This window comes from Arachis hypogaea, chromosome 4 (genome assembly GCF_003086295.3).
Source record: "Arachis hypogaea cultivar Tifrunner chromosome 4, arahy.Tifrunner.gnm2.J5K5, whole genome shotgun sequence".
Classification (NCBI taxonomy): domain Eukaryota; kingdom Viridiplantae; phylum Streptophyta; class Magnoliopsida; order Fabales; family Fabaceae; genus Arachis; species Arachis hypogaea.
The window spans coordinates 118,042,771-118,059,419 of record NC_092039.1 but is presented as its reverse complement, the minus strand read 5'-3'; the positions used below and the strand labels follow the sequence as shown (position 1 = coordinate 118,059,419).

The window sequence follows — 16,649 nt, the reverse complement described above, 5'->3', positions numbered from 1 at the left end:
GTATCCATCATTATAGATTTTACTTGGAAATTTGGTGTAGATTGATGAAAAACCATGGATGCTATGTTAGTAGCTAGGGTTTTTTGCACCTGGTGGTGTGGGTAGGGGTTATCGGAATGCTCTATTTTCAAATAGAAAATATGGACATTTCTATAATGGCATAGTCACTGAAGTAGTTGTTAGTAAGCAATTCTGGAATATGATCTGTTGTTGTTTGCTGATTCCATATGTTAGATAAAATGTTGTATTTTTTTCGTTACAGACGAAAAAGTTGCTGGATATCATGTTCCATCATGGTGGAACGTTTAAGAAGAATGTTGATGGAAGATTGGTTTATTTCGAACATGGAGTTTCGACGCTTGAACTAATGGAGAGGAAAGAAGTTGTTCTGTGTTTGGATTATGTTCCACAAGTGGAGCCTGGGGGTGTAAATAACAAGAACACCCCCGAAAATACCTTAAATGAAATGTCAGATGACAAATCAATGTGAGATTCAATAATTTCTTTAGAATTTTCAGTTTCAAAATTCACTCACAATTTTATCCTCGCGCTAAATATTGGTCAAATTTACCATACGAACAAAAATAATGTTCAAACATTTTTTGATTGGGGTACCTGAAAGGCTGAAATTACAATTATGTTATTTTCTTGTTGTACTGTTCGAAAATTGTTCTCTTGTCAGTGAAAGAACTAAACTATTTAATAATTAAATATTGAGGTCCTGAAAATGCAATTGTGAAAATGAGTCTCAAAATCGCAATGAAGTGCGTGATAAATCAAGAGAAATTCTTAAACAAAATCTATTTGTTGGTCTTCAATCAGGTCAAAGAGTTTCTCTTTGGAAGTGCTTGATTGAATATGGGTGATGGGAATGGAAGTTCAGACAGCAAAGTGTGTGAGAGGTTGAAATCTCTGACTCTTGAGCCCATGAATAATAGTCATTTGCGAATCGTACTGCTTGCATCTGGTGGACACTTTGCTGGTTGTGTCTTTGATGGTGATGCAGTTGTGGCTCACACGACCTTTCACAGGTTAAGAAACAATTCATTCAGCTAAAATTTAAAGTAATAGTTTTTGCTTGACATGTTTGGCAGAGAGAATCTATTGCAACAGACATGCACAATGCACATGCCATTCTAACTGTTCTCATACGCAATGTTGTACTTGGTTTTTATTTTTTCTGGATGTTGTGAATGAGTTATGCTTGAATTAACTATCAGAAACCTAATGCTTCTTGCTAACATGTGATGTTGGAAGCCAATATTTTAAAGCTTGCATTACCTTTCGTTTGTAGCACCCTCATTTATCACTCTTGGGAGACTTGATGCAATCTCAATTCCTTACCAAACACTGGTGTTCATTCTGTGTTCTCAACTTCTGATGCGTCAGTTATCAAATTGGAGTTTTCTATATTTAATGCTCAATTATTGATTGATGATGTTGGTTTCTTGAAATTAGAATCTTTTAGAAGGGTTTAGATACATCATCCATTCTATATTTCCTTCTTGAGAACAAGGAAAATGTTCAAAACTTTCCTTTAGGCATTGCGTTTCTCCAGTGCAAGGCATGGGAATGAATTCTTGTTTGGCTTAATTAGATGGAGGGTATCCGAAGATTCAGAGTTAAATTGAGTCCAAGAGAAAATTATTGGCAAACATTTAAAAAGATTTAGATTTTAATAGTTTGATTTTGATATAATTTTTTATGGGCCACAAGACGTTTTCCACACCCACACCGATCTAGTACTCGCGAGCCTCTGCTCTGACTTGGAATGAGCAGGGAAGGAGAAGAAGAAAAAGAAGAAAAAGATGAAGAAGATGATGAAGACGAAGAAGTGGTGCGCTACTTCTGAGTTACGGTTTAAAAAGGGATCAGAGACTAAATTGGGTCATAAATTTTCATTTACCACATCATGCAACTGTTAGATACTTCAGCGTGGCAATCATTCGCCACGTCACTCCTACCGATAAGAAATATGAACGGAAAATTCGAGAGAGATCACATTGATGTATTTTTTATAATCTAAAAGACGTAACTAATACAATTAAGAAATTAAAGACTAAATTGATATATTTTGTAAATTTCAGAGACTACTTTAAAATTTAATTCATTATTACACGCTTTATGAGTCATAACCTATTTATAGCCAGCTAGTCATTTATTCATTTCAACTTTACAATTAATTAAAGGGTAAATCAAAATGATTCGAAATCTTGAATGAGACACCTATCAATTAGAAGAAAGTTCTTAACAATTGTCATGGTCAACATAGATGGAACGTGCATTAATTGCTAGCTCTGATCTTCTCAACAATGATAGTTTTTATTTCATTTTTTTAATGTTTAACTTTTCATATACATTATGTTGATATCTTTTTTTTTTTTTGTGGACATTACTCTTAACATATAAACCTTGTTTTTTTTACTACTTTTGAATTGATGATTTCAATGTCAATAAATATTAAATATTAAGTGTAAGAAAAAAGGAAACTACATATACCACACATCGGATGGCCAAATCACAAAATGGAATTGGTTCATTTTAATTTGAATAGTCAAATATTATTAGAAATGTTCTTTAGTTTTAACCCCATAATCTTTGTAGACACTAATAGAGTTTAGCAGTCAAAATAATACTAATATTTAATATAAGAACAATATAAAAGTATTTAAAATATAATATAACAATAATTATAAGCAAGTAAATTATTGAATACAGTAATAATAAAACCACATTAAAATTTTAACATAAAAAATTGTTTTAATGTAAAAAAAAATTACTTCAGACCAATAAAATAGTTTTATTTATAATTAAATACGAAGTATAAAAAATCTCAAACAAAACATAAATTATACACACAACCAACTTAATTAAATACCAAAACTTACAAATAAAAAAATACTCAAAATCAAAACTATTGTACAAAATTAATTTTTTTTCAGGATAGATTTTTACCGTCTATAATAAAGAAAAAGTGGTGCATAATTATATTAAGCACGCTTTTACTTTTTATCGCTAAATCATAATTACATGATGAGAAAGTTTACATATCAATATTTTTATTAAAATTTGGTCAATACTTAATCAGCATAAAAAAATTGAGTAATTCATATAATTAGATATAATTTTATACCATTAAAAATATTAATAATAACTGATTAATGATTACAAATTACAAAATCGGCTTAGTACTATTCTTAGACAATACTAATATACATTTAGTATACCACATATAATTGCCTCTTTTACTTAACAATCAACGTATTCATAGTCACAACTTGTAGGCCCATCTGTTCAGTATGAGATTTTTATGAAAATATTTATTTTTTTAAGATTATTAAATAATTTTGAACAATTGATGATGAGATTTTTATAAATTTTATGCAAAAGTTAGACACCAAGGTATTAACTTAAGTCAGAAATACCAGACATATTATTTACTTCATTTAGTCAGGTGCAGGCTAAAATTTATCGATTGCGGTAATACATTTTTTAATTTGATAACTACTAAAAATATGTGTACAATTTTATTTAAATTTTAGTCTGCACCTGACTAAATTAGATAAATAATATACCTGATACTTCTGATATAAATTAGTATTTTAGTATTCAATTTTTGTATAAAATTCATAAATACCTCATCAATTGCTCAAAATTATTTAATAGTCTTAGAAAAATAAATATTTTTATAAAAGTCTCATACTGAACATATAACTCTACAAAGCTATAATAATATAAATCATTTTGCTATATATCAATGAAGAACGTGAAATGCATCCAAGAAGAAAATTTTTTGAAATGAATAAAAAAATATTTATTTTTCAAAATAAATAATTTCATCATTAATTTTTAGAATACTTTTGGAGTTTGAAACAAATTTATCACGAACTTACTAAACTAAATTTGCCACAAACTTCATTGAGACGAATAAGTTCCTATTTTCATATAATTTAGATCATATTAGAATTTTTTTATCTAATTCACATAATTTAAAATTTTAAATTATAAAATTTTTAATTTAAATAGATATAATTTAAATTAATAATTTAATTTAATTTAATAAAAATAAATGTAGTCATATTATTAATTATGTTTATTCGATTTAAAAAATTAATCATTTAAAATTGATAATTTTAAATTAAAAAATCAATGTACTAATATTATTTTTAAATTAAAAAATTATAAATAAAATACTCTTTAAATAGATTAGGCACTTAATAAATTAACAATTTGAATCTTTTCATAATATAATAAATTAATTACATGATTTTACACAAAAATAAATGGACAATTTTAAAAATATTGTATTAAAATAGACAATTTATGTGAAGATGGATCTTAGACTCATTTTAAAATTTAATAAAATTTTTAAAATATATAACATTGAATTCGAGATGAGAACTCAAGTAAATAAGATATAAATATTATAATATTTAATACATTATTAAAATATTTAACTTGTTAAATATCAAATTAATTTAAAAGAGTAAATTAAGTTAATTTTTTTAAAATTAAATAAATATAATTAATCATATGAGTATAATAATATAGTTTCTTTTATTTTTATCAAATTAAATTAAATTATATTTATTTAAATTATATAAATTAAATAAAAAATATACGAATATGATCTAAATTATATAAAAATAAGAGCAAGTTTGCCATATCAGTGGACGAACTTGTTTCAAATTCTTAAAAAAATATATTTTAAAAATTAAAAATAAAATTATTTGTTTTAGAAAATAATTATTTTTTATTTATTTTAGAAATTTTTTTCGCATGGGAGAAGATGCGCAAAATGGATACACATTTTTATTAAGTATTGATTCTACACTTTTCAGTAAATATTTTATGTAAATATTTGTTTCCATTATAACTATAGTTGTCAGAATTGAATCGATGATTGAATCGATCAAGTTACTGGGTCACTGGTTGAACTGATTGACTCGGTACTATATAAATAAAAAATAAAAATAGTAAAAAATTTAAAATTATAATTTAAAATACATATTTTTACTAATATTTTAAGAATATCAAGCTATTCTAAAATAATATGGACCAGAAACAATAAGTTTTTTGTTTATTTTATTCTATCATAAATATTTTTATTTTATTTATATTAAAATAACTATTATTTTTAAATTTTAATAATTTATTAATTAATTTATATCTATTATATTATTATATATTATAAGTATTTATTAAAAAATAATACTAACAAATATTATATAATTATAAAAAAATGAGTTTTTATAATATTAATTAAAATTGTTGAAGTAATTTTGCTCCTTATAATTGTTGAAGCAACTCACTTCATATTAAATTGCCAGTAAGAGGGACAGCAAACTAAAAAATATCAGGTATATCAGGTATCAGGTGCAGGTATCAGGTGCGGGCTGAAACTCATCCACTACAATCGAGTTAGTCTCTTTCACTATATGTTGTAGGTACGTGTCACCATCATCCCACCTAATAGTGTTATCATTGTGCACGTCTTCATTCACGTGTCAATGCATGTAACCGTACACGAGTCAATGCATGCAAGTGTACGCGCGTCCTCTATATATATAAATCATGCTGCTCTTGACTTATTTCTCATTCAAATTACGTCTTTAATTACAACTATAAACATCTCTAGAAGAATAAAACTTTTATAGGATGAAAAAAAAAATCTGAGCGTGTAAGTATCATGACAACTCGATAAAAAAAAAGCGTGAAGAACTTGATGAGAGGGCAAAGCAAGATAAAACCGTGATTTCTGGTGATATTGATGGCAAGAATCTAGAAGCTCAAGAACACCTTACCGAAAGTATGCAATTGATTTGGGTTATTTAAATTATTTTTCATTAATAATAATATAATATAATTTTAATTTATTTTTTAGTGAGTGTACATAATAAATAAATAAGATATAAATTTTATTAAATATTTTTAGAAAAAAATTATATATTTTTTATATATTTTTATTATCACAATTGAGTCTAATTAAATTATTACTAATAAAAAATAATTTAATAATTTACATTATTTGTATAATTCTTTTTAAGTGTATGTTATTTTATTTAAAAACTTTTTAATATATCATACTATTATTTTTGAAGAAATTTAAATGAGTAAGAAGAAGAGACAAATTATTCACGTTCTTTTCTATTTTTAATCAATTTTTGTGTGAAAATTTTTTCTTTTGGGATGAACAAATCTGAATTCTAGACTTAAACTATTGAAAACTCGTTTTAATATATGATACTATTTGTTTAAGAAAACTTTAAAACCGATAAAAAACATGAATGTTATTACTTATTACTTTTTGAAAATGAAAAAATGTTCTTTATACTTTTAAGATGATTTTTTCGATCATATTAATATCACTTATGGATATAAGTAAAAGTATAGGAAGGAGCAAAGGAGACTAGACTAGGAAGGAATAGTTGGGATCAGAAGAATATTATGAAATGGGTACAAAAAGAGGGCAGACTAGAAAGGAACAGATAGAGACTGCGGGCTACTAAAAAATGGGACGTAAAGGAGGCCTCTCTACCATGGATAAGTCCGGCGGAGAGCATGCTGCTGAGAAAGGCATCAATATTAATGAATCCAAGTTTACCAACGAAGAAAAATAGTGTTGGAATAATTAATTTTCAATAACGCAGATCATTCATATTGAATCACCAAAAATATAACATAATGCGGAAGCGTACCTGAATTCATAAACATGAATCATACGATCGGAAGAATTTGGATCTTGTGGTTTCTTTCGATCTTCCGCAACCAAAGCCTTCTGTATTCCTAGGTGGCTGAACTGTGACTCTTTTGATGGGGAAAGAGCAACAAAGGCGGCTTTGGTATATTGGGGACCGAAACCTGAAGGTCTATTTATATTTGAGCATGACACTCATTAAACCCTAAAGCCCAAATAAAATAGTATCTAAAACCCAAAAGATAATATATCTAAAATCCAAAAAGATAATTATCTAAAGAACAAAAGATAATATCCGATTTTATTCTCATTTAATTCCAAATCAAAAGTAATAATGACTTATTCAATTAGCATTTATAACAATAAATGAGATCATCATTATATAAGTTATTTAATTTGAAATAGCATCATTTGTGATTATAATTGATATATGTATTACCCACAAATAAGTTAGGAAATTAAATAATTTCCTAACAATCTCCCACTTGGGCTATACATATATTCTTTCTTGACATAATCACATCTTATAAACTTTATGCGCGCATCTGAATGTTATTTCTCTCATTACTTTAACAATCTGGTCCGTCTCATACACTAGATATGGAACTACCGCAGCTTTTATCACATTAAATGCCGTGACTAAACCACGCCAATCACCATCCTAATATACTTAACGACATAGATCAAATTTGGACGAGTAATATGGAAATTACATGCCAAGTGATCTCGTACATGTCTATTTCCAGCTGGTCCAACTTTATTGAGATCAAACACAATACAAATATTGCAAAATGAACATTTCACATAACATGAAATAAACCATCAACTTAGTTCTGCAGAAAAATAACTCAATATCTGTCATAGGACATATAGTATAAAATAAACTCCCACTAAACCAAGGCATCACAAATATTGACACCCATTTGAGCAGTGTGCTCATGAAAGACTTTAGGGATCAATCCCTTGGTTAATGGGTCTGCTAGCATACATTCTGTTCCTATATGTTCTATGGAAATCTGTTTTTCTTGAATTTTCTCCTTGACAACTAAGAACTTGATGTCTATATGCTTCAATTTTGTCAAGCTCTTATTGTTGTTGGAGTATAATACTGCTGACTTGTTGTCACAGAATATCTTTAATGGGTTTTCAATGCCATCTACTACACGAAGCTCAGTACAAAGTTTCGCAACCACATGCCATGTTTGGATGCCTCAAAGCAAGCAACATATTCTGCCTCCATTGTTGAGGAAGCTACAAGAGTCTGTTTGTTAGACTTCCATGCAATAGCTCCTCCAGCCAAAATGAAGATACAGCCTGAAGTAGAGCGTCTACTGTCTTGGCATCCCACAAAATCGAAATCAGAATACCCAATGATCTCCAAATTTTCTGATCTCCGATAAGTGAGCATGTAATCCTTTGTTCTCTTTAGATAACGCATTACGCGTTTAACAGCTGTCCAATGATCCATGTCCGGATTGCTCAAGTATCTACCCAACACTCCCACTACAAATGATATATCAGGACGTGTGCAGACTTGAGCATACATTAAGCTTCCAAGTGCTGATGCATAAGGTTTATCATGCATTGCTGTCCTCTCAAGATCATTTTTAGGGCATTGTTTGAGACTGAACTTGTCTCCTTTAGCTACGGGTGTGTCCATTGGTCTACAATTTTCCATGCCATATCTACTTAAAATTTTTTCAATATAGTTCTTTTGTGATAATCTAAGAATACCTTGAGAACGATCTCTTAGTATCTCGATTCCTAATACAAAAGAAATATCACCAAAATCTTTCATTTTGATTTTGTTCGATAGAAATTTCTTAGTTTCATGTAACAAGCCTATATCGTTACTGGCAAGTAGAACGTCATCAACATGTAAGACAAAAAAGATGTATTTACTGCCACTGAACTTGCGGTATACACATTTATCTATAATATTTACCTCAAAGCCGTATGAGGTAATGACTTGATGAAACTTGTGATACTATTGACGGGAAGCTTGTTTGAGACCATAGATGGATTTCTTTAACTTACAAACCATAGATTTTGAATCACCTGATACAAAATTTTCTGGTTGTACCATGTACATCGTTTTGTCAATGTCACCATTGAGAAATGATGTCTTTACATCCATCTGATGTAGCTCCAAGTCAAAATGAGTTACTAGTGCCATTATGGTTCTAAAAGAGTCTTTCGATGATACTGGAGAGAAAGTCTCTTTATAGTCTATGCCTTCTTTTTGAGTAAAGTCTTTAGCGACTAGACGAGATTTATATCTCTCGACATTACCCTTAGAATCCCTTTTGGTTTTAAATATCCATTTACATTGGTTTTACACCTTCAGGTAATTCTACGAGATCCCAAACGTCATTGTCTTTCATAGACGTCATCTCTTCTTTCATGGCATCGATTCACTTTTCAGAGTCAGAACTTTGCATGGCTTGAAGAAAATTGATTGGGTCATTTTCTGTCAAACCAATGCCATCCTCATGTTCTTGGAGATAGACAACATATTCATCCGAAATTACACTTCTCCTTTCTCTTATGGATCTCCTTAATGACACTTCTTGAGGTTGTTGAGCTTGCTGTATGGGTTGGGGTTGATGAGGATTCTCATCATTTTCTTGTACTGTAGCAGTATCTCGAGTAACAACAATATTCTCATTGTTCTCTTGTACTGTAACTGGATCTACAGTAGGATTCTCATTTTACTCTTGTACTATAATTGTATCTTGAACAACAATAGGCACAAGGACCTGATCATTGTCAGTTACAGAATCCTCATCAAAAGCAACATTCCTAATATTTCCTTCCCTCCCAACTCAACATCCTCAAAAAATCTCGCATTTTCTATTTCAAAAGTAGACCTTGATGCAGGATTATAAAACTTGTACCCCCGTGAGCGCTCAGCGTAACCAACAAAGTAGCAACTAATTGTCCTTGAGTCCAATTTTCTTTCATGAGGCCTACAAGGTCGCGCCTCAGCTGGACATCCCCAAATATGCAGATTCTTTATACTGGTCTTTTCCCAGTCCAAATTTCATATGGGGTTTTGTTAACTGCTTTACTTGGCACCCTATTAAGGATGTACACTGCGGTCTTTAATACTTCTCCACAGAGTGATTCAGGCAAGGAAGAATGACTATTCATACTTCTCACCATGTCCTTAAGAGTTTGATTCCTTCGCTCTACAACACCATTCATGCTAGGTTTGCCTGGCATAGTGTATTGCGGAACAATACCACACTCCTCTAGGAAAAGAGCAAAAAACCTGGGACGTTGCTCACCTGAGCCGTTATATCTTCCGTAGTATTCACCACCACGATCAGATTTGACAGTTTTAATTTTCTTTCCAAGTTGAAGTTCAACTTCAACTTTTGAAAGACTTGAAAACATCCAAGGCTTGGGACTTTTCATGAATTAAATATAGGTACCCGTAACGAGAGTAATCATCTATGAACGTAATAAAGTACCGTTGTCCATTCCAAGAGACAGTAGGGAATGGGCCACATATATCGGTATGTATTAGTTCTAAGACATCTCTGGCTCTCTCCGCACCTAATTTCCTTTTGTTTGTCCTTTTCCCCTTTATGCACTCAATGCAGACTTCAAAGTCTGCCAAATTTAGGGGTCCAAGAATTTCATCCGACACGAGCCTCTGAATTCTCTGTTTAGAGATGTGGCCTAGGCGTTTGTGCCATAATGATGCCGAATTCTCATTTAGTTTTTGTTTTGTACCCGTTTGCAGTATTTCATTATTATAGGAATTTAAGTTAAGCCTATATAGATTATCCACCAAATGACTAGAGCAAATATTATTCGAATTATAAAAGAGACTGACTTTATTGTCTCCGAATGAACAAAAATAACCTGATTTGTCCAAACGAGAAACAGAAACCAAATTTCGTCTAAATGACGGTACATAAAATGTCTCTAATAAATCCAAATAAAATCCACTCGTGGAACATAATCTAAAGGTTTCTATAGCTTCGATTGCAACTATATTGCCGTCTGTCACGTAGATGTATCTTTCAGCATCACTTGGCGGTCGGCTCCACAAGCAACCCTGCATAGTGACACTTACATGAGTAGTAGCAGCAGAATCTACCCACCAAGTATCAACAGGTGCATAACTTAAACTAGCCTCAGAACAAACGAAAGTGAGAATTATACCCTTCTTCACACGCCAAGTGGCATATTTGGTACAATCCTTCTTCATGTGTCCCACCTTCTTACAGAAGAAACAGGTTGAAACCTGATCCTGTTTCTTAGCCTTTTTCTGCTGAGAAGGCACATCTGCAGTAATATCACGCTTTCTTTTATACTGAGAAGATAAAGCCATGTGAGCACTGAATTTCTTAGTAAAGAATTTCTCAACATCCTTTAGGAACTGTTTGGCATTTTTATCCTCAGTAATTGAGCCCTGAAACGCCTCAGGAATTGAGCGTTTTATAATCATAATGCTCATTCGATTGGATCTTTCCCACTTCTCTATTTTAACCTCATTCAGGTTTTCCGGAGTGGAAGTAGGTTTCTCCTTTCAAAGAGCTATATCTAGATCCATACAACTGAGGACAATCTCCACGGTATCCTTCCAAACTTTAAAGTTTGAACCATTCAGCATAGGAATACTGCTAATTTGTGCAGAAACATTGGTAGCTAAAGCCATAGTTTCTAGATTAGAACAAATAAACATGCAGTAAACATTAGTTAATTAATGGGAAAAAATCCATATTGAGATATCTAGCACAACATTAATTTTCAATCTTTGGATAGAAAAATTAACTGTAAGTGATACTCTCATTGCAGTAATCAAATATTGTCAAAATTCCTGTCACACATTAAGCCTTTCTTTGGACCGACTTAATGCGCACATGAAGACTTAAACTTCGCAACCTATTTATTATCGCATATATTTTCTATTAATTGGCCAAACAGTAACCTTCTTTTGGGCCGATTATTGATCACATAATTAATAGAAAATAAACAAAAGTGTGCAATGCTTATTATTTGGCCAAACAATAAACTTTCTTTGGGCCGATTATTATTCGCATAAATAATAAGCATTCCTTTATTCTTAATTAGTTACCCAAATATGTATTTACTATCAATATGTGTATGTAATTCGGCCAAATATAGACCTTCCTTTGGGCCGACCAATATTCGCATGAATTACATAACATCATATTTTTTATGTTTTGAATAAATCAATTTTCACAAAAGAGGCTACTTTGGCAGCATAATGTTCAATCAATTTATTCCAAAATTAAATCTTTATAAAATAGATGGGTATACTAATCCAAATTGTTACTAGTTTCTTTATATAGCAATTAAAAAATATTTAAATCTCAAAAAAATTTAAATCTTACTGGTGTCTTTTTAGACCTTTAAAAAATTATATATATAAATATATAGTACTAAAACATGCTCAGCATACAATATAAGCACGCAACAATATACATATATATACATATATCGAAAAAAATAATAATAATATATATGTAAACAATCATACATGATAACACACGTATATATAATATAAAGAATTACAATATCACGGCGCTGCAATTAAAAGAAGGAAATTAATCTGTGTTTGTGCAACAGTACCAATATACGACGCACATCATACACGTTTATTTCTTTATACGTAATATTATCAAGGAAGGAACACAAAATATATATTAATCCATATATTGATTCAGCGAATTAAAACTGAATATTTTCGATGATTAAATTATGGATGGCTCTGATACCACTTGTTGGAATAATTAATTTTCAATAACCCAAATCATCCATATTGAATCACCAAAAAATATAACATAATGCGGAAGCGTACTTGAATTCATAAACATGAATCATACGATCGAAAGAATTTGGATCTTGTGATTCTTTCGATCTTCCTCAACCAAAGCCTTATGTATTCCTAGGTGACTGAACTGTGACTCTTTTGATGGGGAAAGAGCAACAAATGCGACTTTGGTATATTGGGACCGAAACCCTGAAGGTCTATTTATATTTGAGCATGGCACCCATTAAACCCTAAAGCCCAAATAAAATAGTATCTAAAATCCAAAAGATAATATATCTAAAATCCAAAAAGATAATTATCTAAAGAACAAAAGATAATATTCGATTTTATTCTCATTTAATTCCAAATCAAAAGTAATAATGATTTATTCAATTAGCATTTATAACAATAAATGAGATCATCATTATATAAGTCATTTAATTTGAAATAGCATCATTTGTGATTATAATTGATATATGTATTACCCACAAATAAGTTAGGAAATTAAATAATTTTCTAACAAATAGATGTTATGAAAATGTTGTCTTGATGCATGTTCCCATACTTAGTTGCTAATAATATCGTCGTTCTCGTACTTAGTTCTTCCGTACTATCGTTGTTAGGATTTATACGTTGTTTTATGTCTACTATTTGTGTTGGCTTATCTTAGTTGTCCTTCTACTTAGCTGCTAATAATGTAGTTAGCTAGGATTTATATGTTGGTATTTTGCCGTGTATTTGTGTCTCTTTATCTATAAAGGCAAATGCTATAAAGTTGTTGTTTTGACTGTTATTTTCAACTTATCTAAGTTTATTATGTTTGTGCTACAGTACTATATCTGCTGTCTTCATTTTTTATTGTAATTTAGCAATACTTTAATTTTTATCTTAATATTAAGGAGATACTTTAAAACGAAGGCAATTTATGTATTTAAATAAAATAAAATTTAAAATTATTCACATTGCACACGTCAATATAGTAGGAGGGACAGCAAATTAAAAAGGTATCAGATATATCAGGTATCAGGTGTAGGTATCAGGTGCGGACTGAAACTCATCCACTGCAATCGAGTTAGTCTCTTTCACTATATATTGTATGTACGTGTCACCATCATCCCACCTAATAGTGTTATCATTGTGCACTTCTTCATTCACGTGTCAATGCATGTGACCGTACAATGCAAGTGTACGCGCATCCTTCATCTTTACTGGTTCACATACAATGTAATCCTATTTGCCTCTATATAAATCATGCTGCTCTTAGCTTATTTCTCATTCAAATTATGTCTTTAATTACCACTATAAACATCTCTAAAATAACAAAAATTCTATAAGGTGGAAAAAAATCTGAGCGTGTAAGCAACATCACAACTCGACAAAAAAGTGTGAAGAGCTTGATAAGAGGGCAAAGCAAGGTGAAACCGTGGTTCCTGGTGGTACTAGTGGTAAGAATTTAGAAACTCAAAAACACATTGCTAAAGGTATGTAATTGATTTGTGTTATTTAAATTATTTTTTATTAATAATAATATAAATTCAATTCTAATTTAATTTTTAATGAGAGTATATAATGAATACATAAGATATAAATTTTATTAAATATTTTTAAAAAAATTTATATTTTTTATGTATTTTTATTATCACAATTGAGTCTAATTAAATTATTACTAATAAAAAATAATTTAATAATTTAAATAATAATTTACATTATTTGTATAATCATTTTTAAGTGTATGTTGTTTTAGTTAAAAACTTTTTAATATATCATACTATTATGTTTTAAGAAAGGCAGAAAATCACCTGCAGTCGACTGCAGGTGAAGTTGCTTCTGAATGGCTGACATGTGTTACTATATGGTTTAAAAAAAATCGGTTTATTTTATATAAATGATTTATTTAAAAAAAACCGGTTTGAATTGGACCAAGCAGTTACTTTTATATAAAATTCGTTCTCTTTCAATCCCTTTTTCAGAACTAATATGAAACTTTCAATTAGGTATGTTCCTTTTATTTATATTTCTTAATCAAATTTATTATTTCAAATGTATTTCTTAATTTATGTTTTTATTCATTCCTCTGTGAATGATGAAAATGATTTAATAAATAAGTACATATTTATGTCATCACACCATTTTGATGTTCAGGATCATAAATGCCAAGATAATTCATGGCAATTTCATGTGATGGAAGACAAAAATGTAATTATGGTATAACGTAGACTAGTTGATAGCATGAGCATTGTTGAAATTTTAGCATGATCTCTTTCATATTTGTTATATGTCTCTTTAGTTAGTGATGTTATAGTTTATTGTGATGATATGATGGTAGTTTAATTGTATGAGTTAGGTCCTTTTTATTTGGTTGAATTTTTTCTATAGCTATCCTATTTTTGATGGCAATGTCAAAATAAATATTTTCATTAGTTGTTCTTTTTTTTTCTCTTATTTTAAATCAATTTTATTTTGAAAAAATTTATTAAAATTTTTTGTTGTAGACAAAATTAATAATATTATGTTCAATTATTTAAGGAGACCAAATTAATATTTTGATTAGATACTTTTGTTTTATTGAAAATAAATTCTAATTTTATTAAAAAATAAATTCTAGTTGATAAGTAAAAACACAAAAACGTGCATGACATTAAAATCATAATTTCTAGACAAGTAAATTATAGTCTTATTATCTTAAAAAAATAATTTATTTATAGAATAATATTGAAAAATTAACAATAATTTGCATGAAAATAGTTTATTAGTAAAATAAAAGTTAATTGATTGATTACCATAAAATTTAATTTAACGATAAATTTGTAATTGAACATATTTTTACAGCTTAATTTAAAAGCAACTGAAAATGTAAGTTATGGGAAACAAAACAAAACTCATCAAGAAAATAGAAACAGAGACAAAAAAAGGACAGATGATATCATTTATGCCATTCCTATAAAAAAACCGTGAATTTTGTTTCTTTGTCAGAATACTAAATTTTACTTTTTCAAACAATTTGTATACATATATTTAACAAAAATTAAATAAAAAAAATTTCAGATAAATTTAAAGAAAAAATTGGTCAATATGAATGAAGAAAAAGAACATATCAAATTCATCTGTTAAGAATTTAGGAATAACACGCAGAAAGAATTTAAATTATTTTAAAAATAGTTATTTGATTTATTCAAACCGATTTTTTTAAATAAACCATTTGTATTAAATAAATCGATTTTTTTAAACCATACAGTAACACGTGTCAACGATCCAGAAACAACTTCACCTGCAGTCGACTGCAGGTGAGTTTCCAATTTAAATGAGTAAGAATAAGAGACAAATTATTCACTTTTTTTTCTATTTTTAATCAATTTTTGTGTGAAAATTTTTTCTCTTGGAATGAACAAATCTAAAACCTAAACTTAGACTATTGAAAACTCGTTTTAATATATAATACTATTTGTTTAAGAAAACTTTAAAACTGATAAAAAAAACATGAATGCTATTATTTATTACTTTTTGAAAATGAAAAAATGTTCTTTATACATTTAAGATGATTTTTTCGATCATATTAATATCACTTATGGATATAAGTAAAAGTATAGGAAGGAGCAGAGGAGGCCAGACTAGAAAGGAGCAGCTGGAATCAGAAAGATATCATGAAATTGGTACAAAAAGAGGGCAGACTATAAAGAAACAGATAGGGACTGCAGGTTACCAAGAAATAGAACGTAAGGGATGCCTCTCTACCATGGATAAGTCCGGCAGAAAACATGCTGCTGAGGAAGGCATCGATATTAATGAATCCAAGTTTACCAACGAAGAAAAATAGATGTTATGAAGTTGTTGTCTTGATGCATGTTCCCATACTTATTGCTAACATACTTAGTTGCTAATAATGTCGTTGTTCTCGTACTTATTTCTTCCATACTATAGTTGTTAGGATTTATATGTTGTTTTATGTCTACTGTTTGTGTTGGTTTATCTTCGTTGTCCTTCTACTTAGTTGCTAATAATGTAGTTTGCTAGGATTTATATATTGTTGTTTTGTGTGTACTGTTTGTATCTCTTCTATTTTTAATATATAAAAGTAGGTACATAGGTTTACCCACATTGCTTCTTATTTCTCTTCTTCTACTAACGCCATGTCAGCATTAACGCTTACTTGGCAAAATTTTA

The 16,649-nt window shown here is 29.4% G+C and overlaps 1 protein-coding gene and 1 pseudogene across 1 annotated transcript; both read left to right on the top strand.

Moving 5' to 3' along the window:
- Nucleotides 1–858: 858 nt before the first annotated feature.
- Nucleotides 859–6,620, top strand: LOC112795290 (uncharacterized; annotated as a pseudogene).
- A 7,046-nt stretch (nucleotides 6,621–13,666) lies between these two features.
- LOC112795289 (protein SLE1-like) lies at nucleotides 13,667–16,302 on the top strand. The gene is made up of 3 exons (XM_072234551.1): nucleotides 13,667–13,699; nucleotides 13,873–13,969; nucleotides 16,076–16,302. The coding sequence occupies exons 1-3, from the start codon at nucleotides 13,667–13,669 to the stop codon at nucleotides 16,300–16,302; spliced, it is 357 nt and encodes a 118-aa protein (XP_072090652.1).
- Nucleotides 16,303–16,649: the final 347 nt, after the last annotated feature.

What these genes read in the sequence shown, in the direction of transcription:
- LOC112795289 (XM_072234551.1), top strand. Translation starts at nt 13,667, where the DNA reads ATGCAAGTGTACGCGCATCCTTCATCTTTACTG. An exon ending in CGCATCCTTCATCTTTACTG is followed by an intron (nt 13,700 to 13,872) that starts GTTCACATACAA and finishes TCGACAAAAAAG; the next exon opens with TGTGAAGAGCTTGATAAGAG. An exon ending in TCAAAAACACATTGCTAAAG is followed by an intron (nt 13,970 to 16,075) that starts GTATGTAATTGA and finishes GTAAAAGTATAG; the next exon opens with GAAGGAGCAGAGGAGGCCAG.